Source organism: Glandiceps talaboti, chromosome 16, assembly GCF_964340395.1.
Source record: "Glandiceps talaboti chromosome 16, keGlaTala1.1, whole genome shotgun sequence".
NCBI classification, from domain to species: Eukaryota; Metazoa; Hemichordata; class Enteropneusta; family Spengelidae; genus Glandiceps; species Glandiceps talaboti.
Window position 1 is genome coordinate 13,737,978 of NC_135564.1, and position 26,456 is coordinate 13,764,433.

The 26,456-nt window shown below is 37.2% G+C and overlaps 2 protein-coding genes across 2 annotated transcripts; one reads left to right on the forward strand and one right to left on the reverse strand.

The window, feature by feature from the left end:
- Window positions 1-288: 288 nt before the first annotated feature.
- On the forward strand, window positions 289-15,305 carry LOC144447133 (multidrug and toxin extrusion protein 1-like). Its single transcript, XM_078137039.1, has 16 exons — window positions 289-472; window positions 4,550-4,585; window positions 5,731-5,832; window positions 6,278-6,346; window positions 7,059-7,207; window positions 7,712-7,754; window positions 8,362-8,504; window positions 9,009-9,106; window positions 9,579-9,692; window positions 10,073-10,140; window positions 10,758-10,866; window positions 11,897-11,972; window positions 12,157-12,226; window positions 13,187-13,319; window positions 14,479-14,573; window positions 14,973-15,305. Exons 5-16 carry the CDS (start codon window positions 7,119-7,121, stop codon window positions 15,303-15,305), a joined length of 1,371 nt encoding a protein of 456 aa, XP_077993165.1. The 5' UTR covers window positions 289-472; window positions 4,550-4,585; window positions 5,731-5,832; window positions 6,278-6,346; window positions 7,059-7,118.
- A 477-nt stretch (window positions 15,306-15,782) lies between these two features.
- Window positions 15,783-24,593, reverse strand: LOC144447134 (galactosylceramide sulfotransferase-like; the record flags this gene model as incomplete). The annotated part of the gene is made up of 2 exons (XM_078137040.1): window positions 15,783-16,781; window positions 24,577-24,593. Coding segments are annotated over 2 exons (1,008 nt in total), but the record flags the coding sequence as incomplete, so codon positions are not given.
- Window positions 24,594-26,456: the final 1,863 nt, after the last annotated feature.

A 26,456-nucleotide genomic window follows, 5' to 3' on the forward strand; every position in this document is an offset into this window, starting at 1 on the left:
CTTCTCATTTGCATATATTTACATACAATAGAAAGGGAAATGAATAATGTATTGAAACTAAACTTTTGTTTATTCGTTGCTAATTCTCTACTCTTAATATGACATGTTCATCATGATTGATGATATCACCCCATTAAATTTGCACGACAGACTCTATTTGCGTTTGAACTAAACTCAGTTAGCCCTAACATGAGGGATGGTGACCCCAGAAACGCGAAACGGGGATTATATGCCGTATGAATGTAACAGACTTTTTCCCCAATAACATTAAAAGGCTTCTGAGTTCTACAATGGCTTTGGAAACCCTGCCTCAAATGAGGACTTGTCCAGCTTTTCAAGTTTCTGGAATGTGAAACATGAGATCGAGAGAGGTTATATTGTGGGGTCAAATTGTGTACTTGTTTATTTCTTCTTTCCAGTCGGCGTACTACAGGACTGGGTGCGTCTTTTCCGGGGTTTCGAACAGGTACAGGTATGTGTACATATATAGATAGATCTGGACAAAACTATCAGCTTTCGAGCCTGGGTCACGGTCAAACCAGAGTCAAACCACGTGTAAACCTTGTAAATCTAATTTATATATCTTAAGACTTTTGAGCATGACACAACATAGTCCTGCTTGCATACGGAGGAATTCGGGACTCGATTCTGACAAACGGTCCTGTGTTTAGAGTCAAGTCAGTAATACAGACTCGTGCACCGTCATGTAAGCAGGACTAGACACAACATCACACTCACACTCAATATCAGTCTGGATATAATATACCCAGACAATACAAATTGTATTGACACTAACGAGTGTGAGTTCCCTTTATTGGCTCTACTGAATAGTTTATACAGTACTTTGAGAGTAAAGCTGAATAAAATACTAAAATGCTTAAATTCAGATGATAAAACTGGATTTCTATTTTCGAGGATAATGCCAGTGTATTTTGGGGTGCTTTTTTATCTCATTAGTTTGCTGGTTCCAACGACAACATCTCTCATAGAACAATACGTAGTACATGTACTATAAAAATTGGGCTACCAGAATAAGTAAGTTTTGAATAAGGTGCTCGAGCACCCTTGTAAACCGCTTTCTATAGCTATCTGATCTAGTAATATAATAGCCCCACATGTTTATTTCACTCCCTACTGTAGACGTAATTTTCGGCTGCCCGATGCAAAAGACAATTTGGCAAAATAAATATTTTATTCCACCCACAAAGTGCGATATTGAGCAATACATTTAGAGTACTTTTATGTCGTCATTGTACTGTTGTTGTGTTTGGGAATCAGACATAACGAATTTCTAGTGAGAGCGCCCTCTCCCAAACAGTAGGTAACCCCTTTCGTTTAACCTCGAGCCTCGTTGTTGCGAGCGTTTTTAGCCATTTCCAAAGTCTATGGTGAGATTCTACCGCGTATTCGCAATTGCATGCTGCAATTTCCAACTAATTTCACGCCTAATGATTGGTCGCTAAGGAAAGAATATAATTGGCCTGTTATTAAATACAATTTGATTGACAGAATTTGTAGGTAATCAGATTGATAACCATGAAGAAAAAGATCACTGTCAAGGTCAGAATCCCCTCTGTGTGAATTTCATGTATATGTATATTACTGATATCGCTTGAAATTTCAGGGTCTCACAAGACACTCGAAAAATTATCTAAACAATTACTGAAATTCTTCACTCTAGATAAAAAAAAATAGACAGATAACCTATTTTACACTCATCGGCCTCCTGGGACTGGTTGACAAACGATGTGTGAGGGCGCCCCGTCACGACGTACCTTACAGACAATATTCCCCTCTAGCTCTATGTTTAGGGGGAAACACTGTTATCATGCATGTGCTCATGTTTAGAATCGCTGGACCGGGTTGCAGAATCCCAGTTGTTAGTTCGAGTTCCGTCGTTGTCGCTTGTTTCTTTTAAAGTTACGTAGACTAAACGGTCCAAAGGGAAAGTTTGGAACGATATTGAGCTCGGTCCGCAACCTTTAATATACTAGTAATGTTATTGTTAACAAATATTCCAATGGGAACTCGATAAAGGTTACCCATAATATCTGTGAATGGTTTAAGCATATGCGCTCATAGAGTGGACAGATTGAATGGATTGTATGCTCCCAGAGGTTTCAGGAAGTATAGCGTGTCTTGTAGCGTTATAGGTCCATGCAAAGGGAATAATTGTAAGGTGTTTTGAACGCAGAGTGAGTATTGTTATGTATCAGCACGTGTACCTGTAACAAATAGCCTTATCTGATGATGTCATGAGATAACCCCAAAGTGACCTATACTAAGGTGGCCTTGCCCACAGTCACTTGTGAGCTAATATTGTATTCCAGGATGGTAATATTTTAGTCTAGAATGATCACAATACAAAATAATGACGTTATTAGGTGTACACGATATACAAAAAATACCGATATCGGTGATTGCTCCGAAATATACTGGGGGGGGGGGGGGTCGTTTAAACGTGGGCGTCTAGTCTTTCTTCAGAAACGATTTTGGATCATTATTGTTGCAGATTAGTTGTCAGGTAGGGCAAAGAGTTTTCTAAGAGTGCCATGGGTGGTTATGTTTTGGTTATATTTTGTTGATTTCGGAGTCAAAATGGATCATCGAATCGAAATTGCTGTGTATCTTCCGCTATTTTTCAACGTCGGTATATACCGGAGCAATCACCGGCACGTGTAAGTTTTGAATATCGTTTATACCTAATAACGTCATTATTTTGTATTATGATCATCCTAGAATAGAATGTTAGCATCTTGGAATAGAATATTAGCTCACAAGTGATTGTGGCCTAGCCATAATGTTTTCGAACTTTGAATTATTGCCGGGTAGACATGTTCCAACTTGATACACAACAACTGCAGTGGGAACTCATAGAAGACACGCTTGCGCAGCACAGACGTTATATCCCTTTAGTGTTACAATCGGCACCATACCACCCCAGGGATATATATACCAACTCCCCTTATATCCAGAAATCAGAAGGTTGGGTTCCAGGTTGTGTGTGGGGGTTTTCTGAAGAAGTATAGCCGTCTGTTTTATAATTTTACTGATAACCTCTGCGACTGCTTCCCAAAGGTACGGATGTGTTTTTTTTACGATTTGTCATGATACGTTATAATTACACTCAGCTGACAGACCAAGTAACTACACTCGTCTCGAATCACTCTCACATCTTATATCTTATGTACCGACTCAACTTCTGTACCGGGATCAGTACTTGAACTATAGTCCAGTCTACACACAGTTTATGTTCAAGCCGAAAGTCTACACTAGCACCATTGAGAGAGTATGTTGACCTTTCAGTCAAAGTGGGACATGCGATGTAGTTAAAATATTGAATTTACTAAAATTATGAATATGTCATCTGTGACACAACAAGTGAATTCCTAAATCGTGCATATTGCACTTTGTACTGGTTATTCTTTAAATAGGAACGTTTTGTTTGTTTACATGTTCTTTATTTGCCACCAGACCCCTGCCACCAGACAATTGTCAAATATTAGGAAGTGGGTGTTGTTGATAATTAAGGACAGGGTAACTGTATTGACATGGTGTGCTTTGAAATGCCTTGGTGCTGTTTTGAAAACTCTCCATGATTTGACCTTTGACACAGGACAAGAAAATTGCAAGTACGATTTCATGGTACATAGAGTTTAATACATTGTAATATCGTGGCTGATTTTCTATTGTAACATCAGAGGTATGTGTGCCATATGTTGGCGTGTTTGTGTTGATAAAACCATCAATGCCATTGCCATTTGTATTTTGTCCTTCTATATATAGTATCTAGAGTTCACTAATTTTGTTAGGCTTATAAATCACACATTTATCGTTTTAAATATCACCAAATGTAGAAAAGTGTTGTTTTTTCTGTAATATTTATTCAAATTTAAGGGAAAAGGTCACGCTACTTTAATTGTATATGATCATATATTTCGTGTTCTCTTCGTAACACATACAGCGAAAACTGTCATATTCTATTTGAGTTTTGGAGTGTTATTTTCATTAACCGTACGTAAAAATTATCATAATAGTATGTATGTTCCAATAACATGCAGCAACTTGCTTTCAAAACTATAATAGTTATCGTTACATACTCTCTCTCTCTCTCTCTCTCTCTCTCTCTCTCTCTCTCTCTCTCTCTCTCTCTCTCTCTCTCTCTCTCTCTCTCTCTCTCCCTCCCTCCCTCCCTCCCTCCCTCCCTCCCTCCCTCCCTCTCTCCCCTCTCTCTCTCTCTCTCTCTCTCTCTCTCTCTCTCTCTCTCTCTCTCTCTCTCTCTCTCTCTCTCTCTCTCTCTCTCTCTCTCTCTCTCTCTCTCTCTCTCTCTCTCTCTCTCTCTCTCTCTCTCTCTCTCTCTCTCTCTCTCTCTCCTCTCTCTTATATATATTAGGTGAAATGTTAATATTACTTGTGCATGAAATAAACCTCCTTTACCAGTAACCCCAATATACCTTTTTGTTGTAAAGTGGATGTTTGACATAATTTATTCAAATATACCGGAATGACGTCACTGAATAAACGTATCTTTGGTGGTGTATTTCATCAGGAGGCCAGAGAAATTACAAAATTGGCAGGTCCACTTGTAAGTACTTAGTATATATTTATATAAGTTATTGTTTAACGTTTACAAACATATTATACACATGTAATACATAGCAGTGCATCAAAGCTGCCGCCCTGGAACATTTTAAAATGAAAACATCTTTTGAAAATGTTTTGTTAGGTCCAATAACTTACTCGTAATAGTGTACACCGTGAACAATATTGCATCACCTGTGAGTAAACATATTTTTTGTAGCTGTATCAAATTAATTTCTTTTTGGGTCCGCACCCAAAATCAACGCCCTCAACGGCGATCACGATTTCAACAGTTCCTATACTACTTATAGATAACATGGACCACTGATTAACATATGCAATGTCTAACTATCTGTATTCTAACAATTTTCACTGCCTGTGAATATATAGTGTGGCTGTCTGATCGAAAAGTGACACCCCAGTTATAACTAATACAGATTTTACATGGTTACAGATTCAAAACCGAGCTTTTGCTCAGTATTAAACTTCCCGCTACACTGCCTACAGATAGTATTGACAGATACAATACATTTTTAGTTGGTTATATTATTTGATGAAAAATACCCAAGTTGCAGCTAGTGCATGTTTAACATACCATAACATGGCATATATATGTAATATAATATAATGTATTATAATATAATATAATGTAACATGGCATATATATGTAATATAATATAATGTATTATAATATAATATAATATAATATAATGTAATATGGCATATATATGTAATATAATATAATGTAATATAATATAATGTAATATAATATAATGTAATATAATATAATGTAATATAATATAATGTATTATGATATAATATAATGTAATATAATATAATGTAACATGGCATATATATGTAATATAATATAATATAATATAATGTAATACAATATAATGTAACATGGCATATATATGTAATATAATATAATATAATATAATATGATATAATATAATATAATATAATATAATATAATATAATGTAATGTAATGTAATATAATATAATATGGTATAATATAATATAATATAATATAATATAATATAATATAATATAATATAATATAATGTAATATAATGTAATATATACACCAATGACACACAATTTTATCCCTGTAAAGTTTAATAAAAGTTGTAACGATTGTCTTACAGCTACTAGTACTCGTGTTAAATGGTGGTTTTGGAATTATTAGTATTTTATATTGTGGATATATCGGTAAAAGAGAATTAGACTCAAGTGCACTTGCACAGTCAGTAAGTTGAACTTTTAGTTTCACTCAGTTATTTATCGCTTCGTATACCTTCTACATATATATGTATGCAATTCAAATTACAGAATAAAAAGCATACACGTCCACTTGTGTATTTGTGTGTTTTAGTAAGTGTGTGTGTTTGTTTGTGTGTTTGTTTGTTTGTTTGTTTGTTGGTTGGTTTGATAGTGTGTGTGTGTGTGTTTGTGTGTGTATGTGTGTGTGTTTGTGTGTGTGTTTACATTACATGTGTGTAAGCGTGTATACATGTGTCTGAATATGTGTATAAAATGATGTAAACGTTACCATAGCGTTTCTTGATTTTTTGATAAAAAATCAAACCGGTTATTCAAACTTGATACTGTATACAATGTTATATACAACAATGTTTTGACTATATTTTCTGGACTACAAATGACACTTGTTTTGTTATCCCAATCTTTTCACAGTTGGTCAATATACTAGGTCTTTCTATAGGGTATGGTGTGGTTGGTGCGTGTGATACATTATTTTCTCAGGTAAGTAGTATATTTAACTATATATTTGCATTTAATTATGATGATGATGATGATGATGATGACGACGACGACGACGATGACGATGATGATGACTATGATGATGATGATGATGATGATGGTGATGGTGATGGTGATGGGGATGGTGATGATGATGGTGATGGTGATGGTGATGGTGATGATGATGATGATGATGATGATGGTGGTGATGGTGATGGTGATGGTGATGGTGATGGTGATGGTGATGGTGATGGTGATGGTGGTGATGATGATGATGATGATGATGATGATGGTGATGGTGATGGTGATGATGATGATGATGATGATGATGATGATGATGATGATGATGATGATGATGATGATGATGATGATGATGATGATGATGATGATGATGATGATGATGATGATGATGATGATGATGATGAGGTGGAAGAGGACAACGACAACGATGGCGGCAGTGGGGGTGATTGTGGTGGTGGTGGTGGTGGTGGTGGTGGTGGTGGTGGTGGTGGTGATGATGGTGCATGGTGGGGATGGTGGTGATGGTGGTGGTGGTGGTGGTGGTGGTGGTAGTGGTGACCACACTGACAATGTTTTTATTGTTTCCGCCACAATAATACTACTGCTGCTATTAAAAGTTGGCTACTAGATTTAGACATAAAGAAGTCGATGCTAAAGGTATATTCAATTGTTGTTTCCTATCTTCCTTTCATAGACTTACGGAAGTCAAGAAAAGAAACGTGTTGGTTTATTTTTACAAAGAAGTATTTTCGTTATGCTCATATTCTGTGTTCCTTGTTGTGCAATTTTGCTTAATGCTGAACTGATCTTACTAGTTCTTCGACAGAACCCGGATATAGCTAGGTATGTCAACCCTCAGTAGTTTATAATGTTAGTCTCCAAAAGTTCATTACTTCAAATGTTACTGTTTGCCCATATCCCCTTCCCAGATTCATCTTAGTATGAAAGACCGGTGCGGACAGCGATCTGCGACTTGCAAAACTGCGACATGCGACGTGCGACTTGCATAACTGCGACCTGCGACTTGTCAGCTTTGATTTCTCAGACTCACTGCTGGATGCCCAACTTCAACCTTCGGAGCGTCGAGGCACCTTAAGTTGCCCCAAGTTGCGTTCGACAATTTGCAAGTCGCAGGTCGCAGGTCGCTGTTTTGCAGGTCGCAGTTTGCAACTCGTAGGTCGCAGTTTGCAAGTCGCAGATCGCAGTTTGCAAGTCGCAGGTCGCAGTTATGCAAGTCGCCGGCCGCATTATGCATGCCGGAGATCCAAGGTCGCATGTCGCTGTCCTCACCGGTCTTCCATTAGTCTTGTGAGAATGAAAACAAATTATTGTGTTTTGTTGTGTTAGGTTAGCTGGTGCGTACTGCAAAGTGATGTGTGTTTGCCTTCCGGTGAGTAACTACATTATTCTTAGTACATCATGAAAATGTTGTTGAATAAATGAGAAACCAGAATTTGATTGATTGTGAGTGCTTTTTATCACTATTGATACGTAATTGATGAAGGGCTCCTCTTTTCGCAAACCACACCTGTTGTTTCTTCCGCGACACTGCGAAATAAAGGTGCGTCTTGGACAGTGCTGTAAAAGAGGCTGTGGTTTACGACGATGTTATGTTACGGCGACGCAACGTCGATGTAAGCTGTGTCCCCTTTACGGCAACATTCATTCGTGCATGTTAACCGGTACCCCGCAAGACATTCATTTGCTTTTCAGTGTGTCAGATAAGTAACATTTACCAATAAATTTTATCTGTATGCCCTTATATAGACATACAACAATGTCATGACTAATCTAACTTTAATTTGCATATAACTGATCTAATCATTCGATCACCTACCCAACAATTCCAGTTCCTCACGACACATTCCAAGTACCACATCCACACGAAGACACATTGCCATTCCTATAATATAACCACACACAAGTTGTGCTAAAAAGCAACTAGTATGTTACCATGACAACATTTCAAATATTATAAATTTCATTCTGTTTTACAGATTCAATACATGGTGGTATTGATCGTCAGATATTTACAGAACCAAAATATAACGTACCCCATTGTGATTTCCTACGCTATCGGACTGGTACTTCATTTATTATTCAATCATCTATTCGTCCTGAAGTTACATCTTGGCGTTAGGTAAATAGACGAATACTTCTGTTAGATTTCCAGGCACCTAAAATAGAAGCATGCCTTACTTGCGCATGCGCATAACTAGCCCATGCCAGTATATCTAACAGGTAGTGTAGATGGCAGATCAGTGGGACAATATCATCCTACCTGTTACCATGGTTACAAAATAGGAGTAGTTTGATCGATTCCTATTGCAATTTACCCCTACATCTGTTAACCCATGGAAACGGAATTCACACTACATCTTCTTCTTTCCTTTGACGGTCATCACTTATGTCTTCTTTTATCACCCTTTTCTCGATCTTAGCATATATTTTTAGTCAATTCTGGACCTTATCCCTTCTATACAATTGCAGCGTCTTTGTCTTTTAATTAATGCAAGGCAAATGTCCATGTTTTCAGTGGATAATTAAGTATATCATATATCTTATATCTTATAGATTTATTTCCTTTTTTGTACATGTTTGTTTGTTTGTCTGTGTGTTTGGTTATTTTCTTTGTTTTTGACAGTGGAGCTGCGTGGTCTCAAGTCTCTACAAATTGTTGTCTGTTTGCCCTGTTAGTCTTACAGATCAAAATAAAAAACCTACATCATCAAACATGGCCTGGTGAGTTGTAAACGAAACTTGTGCTATTTGAGCCTTGTTGATTGATTTCTTGATATATAGTGTCGTTGACACTGTCTCAGAGAAAGTACACGCGTCATGTAGTATGAATAGTCTGTAAGGTATGCCGTGTGACGGTCGCCCTCATGCGACAGCCAACCCCCTTCCCTTTGAGTGCTAGCCGGGAGGGAGAGGGTTATTCCCTTAAAAAGGTATACAAATATGTGGCGCCCAAATGGATCACTTTTCACTGATGGGCTTGGCATGACACCTCGTATCTTACAGATTTCATTCGCCCTGGCGCCAAATAAATAGAGTGACCATTCACAAATTAAAATCAATATCTAAAATAACCTTGAGACATTACTCCAAATAACCTTTACGTTTATCATAGATTGGCTCGACAACAATTATGCATATTTTCTCTACTACTACAAAACCGTGCCTCCAATGATTTTTACAACTTTCCTTTTAGGCTGGACGACTGCTTCCCTGTACAACTGGAATGAAATCATACGTTTAGCTATTCCTAGTATATTGATGCAGTGTTCAGAATGGTGGAGTTTTGAAATAGGATACTTTTTAGCAGGTCAGTGTACGATTATTAGACTTGTCGCCGCCCTACCATTCTCTGCGGATGATAATAGTGTTCCTGCGCGCCTTGGGAACTGACGCCTGCTGTCACCATGCATGTTTATTTTGCTAGCCACTATATAGTGATAGTGTAGATAGGATGGGCACTGACTACGTAAATTTATATTCATATGTGATCCGCCTATAGCGCCGGTATAGCCTCCCTGCTGGCAACTTAGAGTCAATGGGATCGGAACAGCAAGTGTAAGATAAATTTGATACCTTAACACTGCATCAATGTACCAACATGTTCCGTATAGCTATTGCTGATTGGTGGATTACGTTCCGATTTTAAATACCTTCACGAATAAAATGTTTTCTTTCTCTGTGTATTAGGCTTATTAGGTGAGGATGATCTAGCAGCTCTAGTGATTAACATGAATTTGATTGATTTCATTTACAGAGTAAGTTTGTTAATAAATACATGACGTCATTGCGTTTCCATGACTACCATAGTCAACAATCCTGTACTTATGTCTGTTCTATAATCCCATTGACTTTATTATATAAATATTGTATTCTATGTAACCGAGGCACTTTTGGTTACCAGGCATGATTGAATTCAAGTCGTCATTGTAAAAAGATGTTTGTTGAACCAGACAGAAGCATGTACGTTAGTTAATTTGTTCCATTCTAACGTTTCCACTGTTAAAATAACATCATAATATCACAAATTAGCTCGTATCGAGTTGTTTGTTTGTTTGTGTTTGTGTTTGTGTTTGTGTTTGTGTTTGTGTTTGTGTTTGTGTTTGTGTTTGTGTTTGTGTTTGTGTTTGTTTGTGTTTGTTTGTTTGTTTGTTTGTGTGTGTGTGTGTGTGTGTTTGGGTGTGTGTGTGTGTGTGTGTGTGTGTGTTGTAATGCCTTCTGTATCTTAGATATGTACATGTAATAAGCTTTGTATTGTCTTCAGGAGAGGGATGTGGCTCACAAAATATAATAATAATAATAATAATTTATCGAAAATGAGTTTTCATAATAATGACTAATTAGTAATATTTATTTTTCATATATGTGTATTTAGCTGCCACTCAGTATTTCGTATTCAGTAAGTATTCGAACTGGTAATTATCTCGGTGCCAATCAACCAATACGAGCTAAACAGGTTAGCAGAGTGGGATTGGCAATGAACGGTGAGTGTGGAATAACATCTATTATAAATTCTTTACTGGCCCGTCGTTCTTCGTTCTTCGCTTTAGTTACAGTTTTAGGGATGACTGTGCATACAGTACGTGCTAGCATTACAACCATTGTGGCTTTGGACACACGGATACGTGTTATTACTTAGATTGTTGTTTTCCTAGCACGAATCCTGCTACTACAAATGTATTAATATATGCTCTATGCTAGAAGATGTGTTCTTTCCATAAAGGTAGGGGAATATACAATGTATATTCAAGTCGAATGTTGTCATATTTAGCTTGTAGGCAAGGAAAACAATAATGCAAACAATATCACGCGCCCCTATGGCTCTGAATTCTCGTTTGCTTCCAGACAACTTTTAAAAGTGTACATGTTATTACGATCAGTGGCAGGTCTTTGAAATAATCTCTGATATTACAAGAGATGATTTATTAGTCTAGGAAGGAATCACAGTTGATATGTCTAGTCTAGCTACCTCGGGTTTTAAAAGCGCTTAACCGCAGGCCACATACATACCAAAATCTCGCTGTTGAGGGCATAACCGCTGAGCGAGAGTCTGGGTAACCGAGACTAGCCATGTACCAACGCGGTGTTGTCGAAGGCTGACACCAGAGGGAGTGTCATCCTCGGCTTTTGTTCGGCAACCTTCCGAACACACATCAGAAGAGTATTGGCGCGCCCTAACAGACGAAAGTGTAAAATGCGAAAGTGTAAAATATTGTGTCAACTGATTTTTAGGCACCTTTAAAGATTTTGGCACCATCAAAGAACTTATATTTGAAACCACAACTGATGAAACATTGTTCAGGTAAAAGCAAACGGGAATTAATATCTGCAATGTTTATAAAATATGTGTGAATCTGTAATAAGTTGTTAATGTATTTCAATGTAGCCATCGATTGAAAATCTGGAAGAGGAAGATGGAAAGGAAAAGAAAAAGAAAATAAACAAGAAAAGAGGCAGAAGGCAAAGAAAGAAATCTTCAAGTATTAAATCAAAATGTTATTGTTTTTTGTACAGGAATAATGAATTTCATCATAGCATTTATTTTGCTATCTGAAAAAGACTTGCTGCCACGCATATTTACCGCCGACACGTGAGTTTAAATCCTATACTAGTGTGACAATGATTGGTCCTTTGACTGTACACAGGTGCATATATGTAGTTATCATTCCAAAGTTTAACCATAGACCCTCCACCCACTGTTGGTGGAGGGTCTATGGTTTAACATAACTGTAGTCAGTCATTCATACATGTATAATTTTCTCTCATTTTTTTAGTGCCGTGATCGGCCTAGCCTCTAGTGTAATACCACTGACAGCGATACACTGTTTTCCAGACAGCTTTTCTGTAAGTCAAAATCTCGACATACAACTTAACTTCGAGCACAACACGCACGCACTGTAAGATACGACGTGTCACTCCGCCCTCAGCGGCCATACTCTTAAAAGGGGTTGACCGAATGTGTGAGGGCGTCCCAACACAGCGTCCTTACACCACAGAAGACCGTACAATATAATTATCATAGATAGAGTGTGGGGTTGGGGGTGGGGGCTATACAATATAGTTTACAAAGAAATTAAAATGTTATTACAAATTACATAGATAATAACTCTCCTTTTCCTTTCCTCCTGGTAAAAAAAGTTCATTTTTACGAAATCATGGAGAAATAGCTCTTGATGCAGTGGCTACATATATACAATGTTGAAGTCAACTTTGAGAACAAAGAATAAACACCTAACATTATATATCTACCATAGTGCTTTCCTTCAGTGTACAGCCAGATTTACCAGGGTTTTTTATAACCCTGTTTTAGAGAGGTCGCACGGTGTAGAGTTGGTGAAACAGATTTCTCTGGATACGAAATGCCGGCATCACATTTTTATCCCCTTAACCACGTGATGGCAATCCTGTGAACATTAGAACGCCCCCCCCCCCCGAAGAATTATTTCCAGTTTCGATTGCCTCGGTATCCATCCTCATTTACATATATAGAATATATAGAATGACTGTTAAAGTGTCAATGCGCATGTGTCTTCTGGCATTGTTACAACTACAGTTGACTGCAAGGTAGGGATTTCTATTTTTTTCGTATAATAAATTAAATGATAAATGACTCATTGGCCATGAGTTATACCTTATACCAGGTTTGAGTTCAGTCAATTGCATGCAGTGAAGGTTAAAAGTACAATAGAATACTGAGGGTACATTTGGAATATGCACCAAAAAATACGCCAAATGTGCCCCTCCATGCTAACACAATAATTCCTTTAAAAAATCACATAAAATAATTAATTTTCCTTCCATCAGTGTATTTTAAGTGGTGTTCTGAGGGGCTGTGGAAGACAACTGATCGGTGCTGTTGTCAATCTAGTGACGTTTTACGTCATCGGCCTGCCTCTCGCCTCTGTCCTTATGTTTGTGGCTAATTGGGGAGTGTATGGTAAGTCAGAAAAAAAACTTGAAATAAACAAATTTCTTTAAACAAAAAAAGGAATTAAGGAGTGACTCACTCGAGCTCGCAGAAAATAGAGTAGAGGTAAATAAAGAAATCGAGCCGTATTCACCCTCAAAGTGACAAACTGTGTCCCTTTAACTTTTGGTTAGCTGCAGTGTTGTTGTTGTTGTTGTTGTTGTTGTTGTTGTTGGTGGTGGTGGTGGTGGTGGCGTCGTCGTTGTTGTTGTTTTACATATTTAAATGCAAGTAGTTCCCATTGCCGAATCAATATTGTGTAAAAGACACATTCAACAGGTCAGCGGGATGACCCGGATGTACATGTATTTCTTTCTTCACACGTCGTTAGAATATATGAATGAATAATGTGTTGTTAAATTACTTTGAACACATATAGACGTTGCAAAGAGCACTGACGTACATCTATGCTTTGAACGAACCATATAGAGGTCAGTTTTTGACTTTGGATAATATAAAACGTTTTGGTATCATAGATATAGAAAACCTTATTCACATCCCTTTCAGTATAAGTCTTTCACCTGCCCGTAAATGAATTGAAGTCTCCAGCTCTCAGAGTTCCTTTAAGGCTGTACTCGCTGTAACTGAGTATTGTTTGATTTTCGATTCGACAAACAGCTGTATATATATGTTCACTGAAAATTGTCATAATACCAGTAATATGACACTGTACATGGCATATGTATTTATAGAGGTTGATTTGATCTAAATGTACCACTGGTACAGTATCTGGTTGAAACCACAGTCGCGTTCGGGGCGCTGATTTTAGAATGCAGACCAGAAATCAATGTGATTGGATTTATTGTACCATATTATGTGTACAGTTGTATAAATACATTTATCCACAGATGATTCAAAACTTTTTAGAGTGTATGATATTACAAGTATGTCAGTTCAAAAAACGTTCCAGTTACGGCTAGTGTAGCTTTAAAGACCGGGTATCTGTTGGCGTCAGTAAGGTTGAATATTAGGTGAGTGACCAAAAATATCAGAAACAGTCATTCTTTCATACATGGGAATAATATTTATGAATTGAGGAAGAAAAACGCACTGTTGGGATGTTGTTCCTCATTTTATATTTGTAAAAGTTTGAAGTTCATTAGCTGAAATGTATGTTTATGATATGCAGGATACTTTATTGGTATACTGGTGGCGATAAGTTTGCAGTTCATTGTCTATACTGCAGTTGTGATACGACTGAACTGGCAACAAGAGGCAGATATGGTAAGTTCTCATTGTTCTACACAGTTAATGGCATGTTTATTGGAAGATTGGACGATTAAAAAATACTGTGTATGGCATTTCAATTGCTGAAAACCCAAAGGAACGTTTCTGCCATTTTGATGGAAGGGAAATTTCAGAAATACCCGTATGTGATAATTTCCATTCACATAGAATGATGCAATGACAGATGTCATTATTTTCATCCCCATTGCCATTGTCGGTTTATACTCTTGTCTTGTCTTTCCTTCACTTCACTTCAGTGTTGGTATACAGCGCCCTCAGTTGTTCATGAGTAACTATCGCAAATTTAACGACAAATCAGAAGTGACAACAATTATAGACAGAATTTTTCAAAGAAAAACACGGAAATATATATTTCATTCTATCATTTTCTTGTAGGCCCAGCATCGTGCCGGCGTAACAACCCCAACGCACAAAGAACTCTCAAGTCCAACATGTGACGATGAGGGCGCTAACACCGAATATCGAGATGATCATAATGATAGTCCGTTACTGCAATCTGACGTCGACGATAAGGAAGAATTACTAGACATTGCTATAAACACTTCCAGATTACCTTTGAAAAGAATCATTATTAATAGACTATGCATTCTCTTATTTTTATTAATCATTTTTACTATCAGTATTTTTACAAGTAAATCACTAACACCGGTCGCTAGAACAACATTTACTGTCGATATTAACAATAATAAAACAAACTTTGTTACATAGGCTATAAGTGTATGATAATCGTTGTCACTACTTAACTTATACCACGACAGTCTCTAATTCACACAGACACACACACAAGCGCGCGCGCACACGCATGCACACATACATAGACAGACAGACACACACACACACACACGCAGACACACACCTCGGGGTTCCATATTACGAAAGTGTTTTGGGTTTTTTTGTTTGTTTTTAAATTTTTGTGCTGGGAATTCCACCCAGCGATTTTCTGTTATGCAGACAAATACACACAAACAAACAAACAAACACAAATGCTACAGAGAACCATTTGAAAGTTTACCAGGCTAGTAACTAAGGAAACCAGTTTCAATATATATATATATATATATATTCAACATTTTTTTCTCGACTGTCTCGCCGGCAGCAAGCCATTTGTTCTCAAGTTTTTATTGTAATGAATACCCAGGATTTTTAAACGCCCTCATGCACCTCTTCTAGAAAAAAAATTGCTTACTTTATAATTATGCCAAATATTTCTTCCGTAAAAACTTCGGAACATGGTTCCCATATATCGCATGAAAGTCGTAAACCCGAAGAGCAGCAAGTTGGCATTCTGTTGAGGCGTTTCCTCTTAGCAGAGCTATATTTTCTCGACCTTTCTGTTTCCTAATTTTGCCTGGTTCAATGCACTCATCGAAGAACTGGTTTTGTAATTTCTTAAATTCTATTAAGTCTGCTTCAAACTTGGGTCCGTACTCCTTAACTTTCTTCCAAAATGTCTCATTAAAATGTTCATAGAGTAGAACATCTGCTTGGTTCCATTTCTCTATCTTTGAAGCAAGGGATGGAGAGATTTCATAACGTCTGTTCTCGGTCCGGTCCCCCTTCGAAATATAAAGGATATCTTCGAATTCCCAGCACAGTCGGGATTTTAACAAAATCAGAGATTCATCGTAATAGTCAGCCAACAGAACTAAATCTAGTTCCTTGTCCAGTTTTGCAATTGTTTGGTTGATGACGTCAACATCCTCATCATAGCGATGATTAAAACCTAAATTATACATCATACCATTTCGCAATTGTTTTTTCATCGTAAAATTATATTTTTTCATGTACATATCTGGGTTTTCCATGAAATGTTCCAAGGGATTTCCATTTTTGTTTGTCAGTTCCATTACCTTAGCAATGCGATAGTACCCAAATGTAGATTCAAATTTCTTTACCGGATGACGTAATATAGTGACGTAAGTGGCACGTGGTATAACCATGTCAAGTGCTTCTCTGTTGTAAACTAAATGGTTTGCGATGATATTGAATTTCTTTCTCGGGGATGATTTTGAATTTACTAACATTGTCTGTGAGAACGGACGACTTTCATCAAAGAGGTGGTTTCTATACGGTATACCGAATGTTAGTCCGCGCTTTAACCCGAATCTATCGATAATGGTGGCTGTGGTACTGCTGGCTGTTTTGTGTGTCTTGATAAATATTATATCTTTAACTGGGGTACATCTTGATTCCTTTCTCAGTCCGATCAAATCTGATAAAACAAACCTGGATTCAAACAAGAAGAAAATGGATTTTTACCTTCAGTGAGGGAAGGTAATGTTATCCTTTTGTCTGTCTGTCTGTCTGTCTGTCTGTCTGTCTGTCTGTCTGTCTGTCTGTCTGTCTGTCTGTCTGTCTGTGTCCGTTTGTCTGTCTGTCTGTCTGTCTGTCTGTCTGTCTGTCTGTCTGTGTCCGTTTGTCTATCTGTCTGTCTGTCTTTGTCTGTATCTGTGTCTGTGAACACAATATTTGAAAAACTACTGCTTCAATTCTTATAAATATTGCCACACATATATTATATTATGGAAATTACAAGAACTGATTAGATACTGGTACAAAACATATGAGCCATTTTCATAAATAATGAAATTACTAAAACTGACTTGCCTTTGACCTGAACTTTCAAGTTTCAGTAACGATGATGACCACAGTCGTACAACTACAGTTATACCAATAAATAGTAGAATAAAGATAGACTTTTGATTTGTAACATTTTGGCAAACAGACATCAGGCTTGTACACTTCCTGTAAGAAAAGTATAATTACACATCTGTATATAATAAAAATTCACTTGTTGTGCGCAGTCGCACAGAATGAGTCCTTTGCATGGAGGGAGTGCAACTCATTTCTGACACCAAGCCTCGTGTTGTGCTTCCCTAGGAAGAATTCCTATTAAAATATTTTTTTTCAAATTTTTACTGTAAATGTGTCATTCAGAAATGTTGTACCACATTGTCGTAGAAGGACAGGTCTCTTTTACGGAAGAAATCGAACACTCCCGTTATAAATTTTCTGTAAAATATATATTCTGCCTTGTGACAATGGTTGTACGATGTACTTATTTCGCTAATTTTTGTAAGATATATGACAACATTCGTACCAACATACGACAGGCTGATAGAGAGACATCTATAAATAATCGTATACATTACATAATGTACTGGTATATATATCCATATTTGGACTGTTACACCAGTGAACATCATATATTATATAGTTGAACAAGCAATACCCTCATATTTCAGTTTGTGTCTTTCATGTAAAATGGTCCTCTCTTTGATTGTCAACGTCCACTTCAAATTGATAGTTGCCATTTTTCCATTTCTAGTTCTTTTATTAATGTGAATAAATTGACTGAATCATTATTAATTAATCGGTATAGAATGTAGTTAGGGTGTTTAAGACATAACGCTTGGTGTACAGTATTAGTTGGTAACAATTAAATGTCTTCAAATGCTTCTGTCTTCGCTCAAGTTTAAATAATTGGGTTTTCACTAATTTTTAATAATACGATAGATCTCCGACCGCTATGGAAATTAATTAATCTGAGGATGGATAGTTATCTGCTATAACGTGGATGGAGCATACAATCGGCTTGGCAGTCATACACGTACACGTCCCATGTACAAACAGGGCCCGCTTATCTCGACCACTTACGACATCAGAAACAAATGAAATGGTTAGACCTTTTAGTGTTCATCAATATATTACTAAGATAAACTTAAAACAGTAAACCTCACCTATTTCTTCAGAATGATAGAGGTTATAGCAGTATTGTTGTTCTGTTTGCTGCCAATGGGGGTCACATCAGATCTGTCTGGTGTCATCGTGCTACATAAACTCATATTTATTCTTAGCAGGGGTTAGGCTATTGGTGGGTAATTTTACACAGGTTCGGACATAGAGGACGCTGTCTTTATCATACCATGGTGACAGTGTACATGAGCCATTTTGTTAACGTTAGCAACTTATTTTGAATACTAGTAATCAAGGGGTTTCCAACTACGCTATCTCTATTCAAACCTGCATTAGTTGTAACTGGAGCATTATTTTTTCAAGCAGACAACCAGAATATATATGAAAATTGTTATAATACCGATAATTAGGCGCTGTGACTGTGCATGGTATCCAGAGCCTAGATTTTATCCAAACGTAGTACAGCATAAGTCGCATTCGAGGGGGGGGGGGCTAATTTAGGGTGCGGACCCATGGAAAACTAAATTTGGCATTTTTGTACAATAACATGTGTACATGATGGCTAAAGGGAAGATTGTTATCATCTTCCAACCGCAAGGGGGCGTGCTTCGATATAAATTCTCATCTCATCTCATCTCATCTGAGTAGGCGTGTAAACGGTTTTTGTACATAAAGAAATAACTGAGATGACAGCCAGTGTTTTAAAATGACACAAAAATAGTTTATTGTATCAAAATTCTTCATATAATATTATCTTCTATAAATATATAATAAAATCCATCAAAAGTTTTTTATATTGAATAATAAAATAAATAATCATATATGTATTTCTCTTTCAAGTTTAAAAAATTCACTTCAGTGATGTCTAGTATAGTCTACTAGCGGACAACCTGCAATGGTAGAAAAAACACAGAAAAGGTGATAATTAATGACAGATATGTATATTTCGTACAATCACGTCATACCAATATGATTTATGTCAATTGCTTAATACAATGTTGTTGTTGTTGTTGTTGTTGTTGTTGTTGTTGTTGTTGTTGTTGTTGTTGTTGTTGTTGTTCAGAAATCAAACAATATACTAAAGTGTCTCATGCAGTTGTGGCCTATAATTTACACACTTTGTACAACTTACCTTATTTCATATGAAATCTACTGGAAGATATACTCTATTCAATTTTGGGTTTCTTAGCAACACTTTTCTCCTCAATTCTGTCATCCTCACTGATAATAGAAAAATAGAAAAAAAGCACAGACATACTGTCTGTCAGTGGCGAAACGGTCACGTGATACTTTGTGAATAGTAAAATAGAAACGAAATATGTACACTTAGACTGTAAGATACGTCGTGTTGCTCAGCCCTCATTGCATCTAATTTTACCTTGCGCAAAAGGGTTATTAGCCAACGCCTGAGGGCGTCCCGTCACGGCGTACCTTACTGACCAATGTAAAATCACGTCCAAGCTGTGCATGCCACTGTTGCTTGAATAAACAATTTGATTATTTGCGATTACGTGTGATTAAAAGCGATTACTGTTTTCAAATCACTTCCTACGTACAGCAACGATTTTATGGTTATGTTGTTATATTACTTAAAAATCCTAATTAAGTACATCTTCATTTCTCATCCCATGGCAACTATGGGCAATATTCTGTGAAGTAAGTAACAAATTAATCTTTACTTACATTCTAGCTCGTTTCTTTGCTTCTGTTGGCATTCTCATTTCTGGCAACTCCTGATCATTAACGTCTATTTTATTGTCATTGGGTGCACCACAAATCAATTTTCGTTTAAGTCCATCAAATACCGACTTCTTCGGTTTCTTTGGTATTTTACTAGTGTCCAATATCGATGTATTAGTGTCTACTTTTTGAGGAGCGACTCCACCCATCAACTTTGCCCTCATTCGTGCAAAAGCTGTCACTGGACGTTCTTTCTTTGTAAGTTCGTTAGATGGACCGGCTGTAGCTGCTTGCTGTGAAGTTGTGTTGGGTTTCGTACGTATCTGTTTTACGTTCAGCAAGGTTTCGTTAGTTACTTCCACTTTTTGAGGAACGACTCCGCCCATCAACTTTGCTCTCATTCGGGCAAATGCTGTCATTGGACGTTCTTTCTTTGTCGGTTCGTTAGATGGACCGGCTGTAGCTGCTTGCGCATGCTGTGAAGTTGTGTTGGGTTTCGTACGTATCTGTTTTACGTTCAGCAAGGTTTGGTTAGTTACTTCCACTTTTTGAGGAAGGACTCCTCCCATCAATTTTGCCCTCATTCGAGCAAATGCTGTCATGGGACGTTTTTTATTTACAGGTTCGTTAGATGGTGTAGTTAGTTGCTTGGAAGTCGTGTTTACTTGTATATGACTAGGGTGTCCTTGATCAAATCTTTCACAAATAGGTTTCGAGGGGGTAGAATGTTCCCTACTTTCTTGCATTGCAGCGGTAGAACTTTGTTTCTCTCTCAACTGTTTATATTGCATCAGCTCACGTTGGTACGCAGACATACGTGGCTGGATTTCTGGTCGTTGATGGTGAACTGGTAAAGTAGGCACCTGCATCTGTTTAGAAGATGACGGACATGGCTGATAGGTGCTAGTACTAGCGGTTGCAACAGAAGGTCGCTTAAAGTCAGAGAATTGTTTAGAAGTCGATGTAAGTTGTTCACAGCGCTGGGCTGGTGCGACTACATTCATGTTTACAGGGCCACTGGTACCTTGACGGGTGCATACTGCCGCCGATTTTGGTAGTCTAAGAGGAATATGTACTGAATACTGTCCCATAATTTCTGCTTCAAACTGAGCGAGTTGTCTCTTTTCAGCTAAACTTCTCTCAACTTTGATTCTAGCTTGCCTCCTTTCCTCGGCTAGTTGCACTCGTAACTCCGCTCTTTCCTGGTAACTAAGGGTTTGCAAACTGAAAAAGAGGAATAATAGAAAACTTAAAAAGTACTTGTGACAATACCGTAGTGTACAACTGTGGGTGTTACTTTTCAGGTCTGTCTGTCTGTCTATCTATCTGTTTGTTTGTTTGTTTGTTTGTTTGTTTGTTCGGTTGTAAGGATGAAGGATGATGAGGGAGATAGAGTCAGGCATGGAATGAAGTAAGTAAACGGTTTGAGGGAGTTAGGAGTTGGCGAAAGATGATAAAATATCACTATCATCGTCATGAGTTTTAATTACAACATCAGCTATACACAGTGAGATCTGCCAAATGTGCTTACCATATCCACCGTGTTTCACCGCCACTCAGGGATGGAATCGGAACTGGGTCCGTATTCAATTCATCTGGCCTGAGAGTATAGTTGTGATGTGGATAAGCTGGTCGAGGGAATTAATGATATGCTAATGTCAGAATATATGATGCTACGTAAATATAGTAGTTACAAGACAGAAATAACCAGCGTGTAATCTTTAAAGTTTTCGTCTTCGATACTATGTCGAATTGTATACCAAGCCACAAAATTCGATGAAAACAGTTTTATATTTGTCAAACAATAAACAAATCTCTAGACCGATTTGTCATCAAGATTCCGTCAGTGCACATCTTTCAATGAAAGTTTTCTTTAAAAACTTACCTGCAGTGCACATCTTTCAATGAAAGTTTTCTCTAAAAACTTACCTGTAGGATACTGGGGAGGAATACTAGGAAATGACATCATGATTGGTTGCTTTCGGTACAAAATATGCAATTTTTCACGTATTTGATTCGCTTGGATGCAGTATACAAAGCTTCGTCAACGAAGTTCGAATGTATACGTAAACAAAAACTTTGCGCGCATCCTTGTGCGCATAACATTGGTTTCCAAGGAGCGATCATGGTTTCTATGCAATCGCGTGCTCTGGTGTGCGCGGCTTTGTCGATCACGTGATGTTCGATCGATTGTCTTCGGCGTTTGTTCGATCGTATTACAATAAAAAATAGTTCGTCGATGACGGTGCAGTTCAGTATTAACCGGCTTGTATATTTGACTAGTTTCGTATCTAAATGAAGTTTATGAATAAGTTTTTCGTTGATGACATGCGCCAACTGTAACAATGAATTGATCACCGTGATGGACTGAAGGTATTTCTTTTTATTGATCATTACTTAGCTGAATCAACTAATGAGATTCGTCGTGACCATTTTACTGTTTTATCGCATTTAAAAGTAACAAGTTTAACTCAAAGTATCGTTACTAACGAGTACTACTGCAGAGATTATGTTAACGAATTAAGTCTTTCAAAAACAGAAGTATCAACTTTGTTCAAACTGTATTGTCAGCATGTTTTTCCTTCATAACAATGTTAGTTTTCTAATGATGTATTCTGCCAACATCGTAAAACCACATCAAAAAGGTACAACAGAGAGCGTGTATCCCAAAACTTTAAAAAATATTATTTGTCGCATAAATTGTTTCCAGTAAAATATACTGTATTTCACATAGTAATTTATTTCAACATCTCTGTCTTCCAATTTTAACATTGCGTTGTAACTTCAAAATACACACCTCGTACTGTTTTGAACATTGGTTTCAGAGGTTGATATGTTATAGAGTTATTATCCCATACTAGGGTGGTGTTTTAGGGAGGGAGAGGCGATATATACAACCTCACATTCTCTCGGCAGGATAGCAGAAATGTTCACTCGACTTCGCTCGTTTAGTGTAATTTCTGCCATCCTGCCTCGAATTTCCCTCAGTCTGTATATTAAATGAAAGAGTTCATTGCTTGATCAGCTTCTGGGTTAAAACACAAGTTCCATAAATGAGTTCTTGATTAAATCTGACCGAACATAAATACACAACTATCTCATGAAATACTTGATCAATCATACTAAATGTTGTCTGCTTGTGGAAGGCTTTTTGTGCTACATTCACAAAAAGTTGCAATTTATGACGAATCATAATTCCTACTTTTGTGCACTAACTTTTTTTGTCATCAACATGTACAGTTACTTCTTTTTCTTTCTTGTTCAAACTTTTTTTGTAAGCTGAACCTTGAAATAAAAGTTAATATAAAAACCAAACTGATCTTGTCGGTTTGAATATTTATGATTCTTGTGTGACATGCGATTAGATGCAAGTATAGGAGAAAGAGGGAGCGACACTTGTAGACATACTGACAATGGGAGAGCTGCTAGCGTATACATACAGTATAGTTTGGTAGACTAGATACAGTACGGTGGAGAACTCAATGGGTAGACAAATGCAGGGAGAAAATATGCCACAAGTACATATATGATAGTGGTGTAACCCATTTCCTGAACTGGGGTAGACCCCCCCCCCTCTTATCAGTACCACCCCACCCCCCATGCCCCATACCACATCGGTGGTCGGGCAATGTCAGCCCTCTCTTAAGTCCATTTAGTGGGATACATGACCCTTGTATGTAGATGGCAAATCACCAGAATGTAAAGTGTAACCACAGGGACACAGGCTCAGTTAGTTTTGTTTACGAAAACAAACAAACAAACAAACAAACAAACAAACAAACAAATAAACAAACAAATAAACAAACAAACGAACGAACGAACGAACGAACGAACGAACGAAGAAAACAAATAAATAAATAAATAAAAGAAAGAATGAATGAATGAATGAATGAATGAATGAATGAATGTATATATGAATGAATGAATGAATGAATGAATGAATGAATGAATGAATGAATGAATGAATGAATGAATGAATGAATGAATGAATGAATGAATGAATGAAAAAATAAATACTGACGAACATCAACAATAGAGTAATCACCAAACAGTATCAAGTGAGTGCATGTCTTCCCTACTTTGCATCAAATACTAGAGGAAAACATATACTAATTCTTGATACTGTGAAACATTCATTATTGTTGATACTGATTTGCGATTACTGTATTGTTGATGTTTGTCAGTATTTATCTATTTATTTATTCATTCATGTGTTTTTGTTTGTTTTCGTAAACAAAATTAACAGCCCGTGCACCGTGTTCCCTCCTGGTGCATGGTGCAACCCCTTCCTCTAAAATGTGGCAGTCCCGTCCGTTGGGAGAATCCCGCCCGCTACAGCCAAAACCACAGGATAAGGTCCGATCAGACCACTATAGCACGTCTTGTATCTTTACTGAGACTCTCCTGGACCTGACTACGACCACTAGCTTTCGAGTAATTGGGTGTGAAAGTTGAGACTCATAGCCGTATATCTACATCTGGACGAAGATATTATCTGGATTGTACATAAACATACTAACAGCAATTACCTGGGTAAGACTACTTTCGTTAAAAACACAAAACTGGCGCTGCAAGTGCAAGCGATTTCCGCGTCCGAGCCGACGTGATTTTTTTTCCATGTGGTCATTTGGACACTCGGACTACTCTCGTAATCGAGACTGTGACGGGCGAAAATTCATTTAACTTGTGAGTTTTTTTATCCTAGACAAAGTGTTTGCGTCCGTCGAAGATGGGTTAGGTAGTTTTGTTTAGTTTTACGTGCACTGTTTGGATTTGTGGTTAATAAGTGTAACACTTCCACTGCACTGGTTGTGAAGTATTCCACTGAAAAATTCTGTAATTTTTGATTTTGATAGCGTGGTTGCTAGACGACCGAATTCTACCGGAATTTCGTGCAAATTACAATTAGTGTTGGCCCAAAGAATTTCTAATTAACTCCCCGCTTGTTTCGATCCAAAAGTCCCCGTCCAAACTAGTAGGTTTTGAAGAAAAAAAATTACACGGACTTCACTGAGCAGGTCATTGCAGGTGCCTTCGCCCATCTTTAAATTTCCCGCCCGTGTGGCGTGCACAAAAAGCCACTTCACAGGTTGAGTACAGAAGTTGTCGATCTTTGCTACCTACTCCAACTCGCCCAATGCACCCTGTTGAAACTTCATTTATTGATATTTTCTGCAGTTGCAACAAAATTCAAGTAACTTTGACTGCAAATTCAGAAGGTTTGCTTTGTTCAGGGCAAAACATTCTTTGAACAAATTAGCACAACGCTGAATAAATTAAATACGCGGTCCCCTGTTGCAGCTTTCAATATCATTTTTTCTTATTCGCTTGCCCCAAATTCTTTATTATCCCAAGTTTACCTATTAAGATAATTTTTTATATTTAAGAAGTTGTCATTGATTACTTAATGTTCCATTTTTAATGTTAATCTTTAATTTTTTTGTCCTTTCAGGTAAAAGGATACCAATGAATGAACGAAGATCAATCAAGAAATTTCAAACATCTTTCACAACATTGACAGCAACCTGAAAGCAAATGAAGATTTAAGACAACCAAGATAAGTTCTGCTAATTGTTACATTTAGAATTCTCAAACATTAAAGCTTTGCTCTAGTCAGATTGCACATACACAAAATAGATTTAAGCTCACTAGATGTTAGAATTATCTGATTGATATGTACATGTAATGTTTATCAACTGGAGTTATGTCTTGACCATGACCTTCTGTTTAGGTCAGACACTAGTAACTTTTAGCTTTAAATATGGCAGTTGACAGCTCTTACATTGTAAAGTATTTTTAGAATTCTCTTGCATTAATTTGCTAAAAAGCACATGCAATGGCAATGGAACACAAGCAAATATGTCCAGCCTGCCAAATCTATAAAAACCAAAAAAGACAATAGACAATGTTTAAATTTCATATTTGGAAATTGTTGATATGCATATGTAATTATTATTCAGGTCAGTTTGCATTGTGTTGCACCTGGATGGGTGCATGCAATAAAGAATGAAAGAAATTTCAACAAATGGGCAGATTTACCTATCCTCTGTCCATTGCATTTTGACCGATACCTTTTACCTCGCCCTGCAAAATCAAATTCCATTTAGAACAAATGAGCATGCAATTGGCCAGAAAGACAGTGAAAAAATGCAAATTTCACCAGTCATGTAGCATATTATTTTGAGTGTGTCAGATGAAAGTGAATGGCATGAACATAGAGACAGATATACATTGGATGTAGGGCATCATTGGAACAATACTTTGAAAGTTGCCTTTGAAGACATGTCGGAATAAGAAGACATATATGACCAACTCTTTCACACTGAATCATGCACATCACTTCAAAAACCTTCCACAAATTCACCTGCATGGTCAAACCCTCAGTTTTTATGGCACAACCAGAATGACAACATATATTATTTAATGCATCAGATATTGATCACACTGGGTAAACATTTTTTGATGCAAGTGTACAGAAGAACC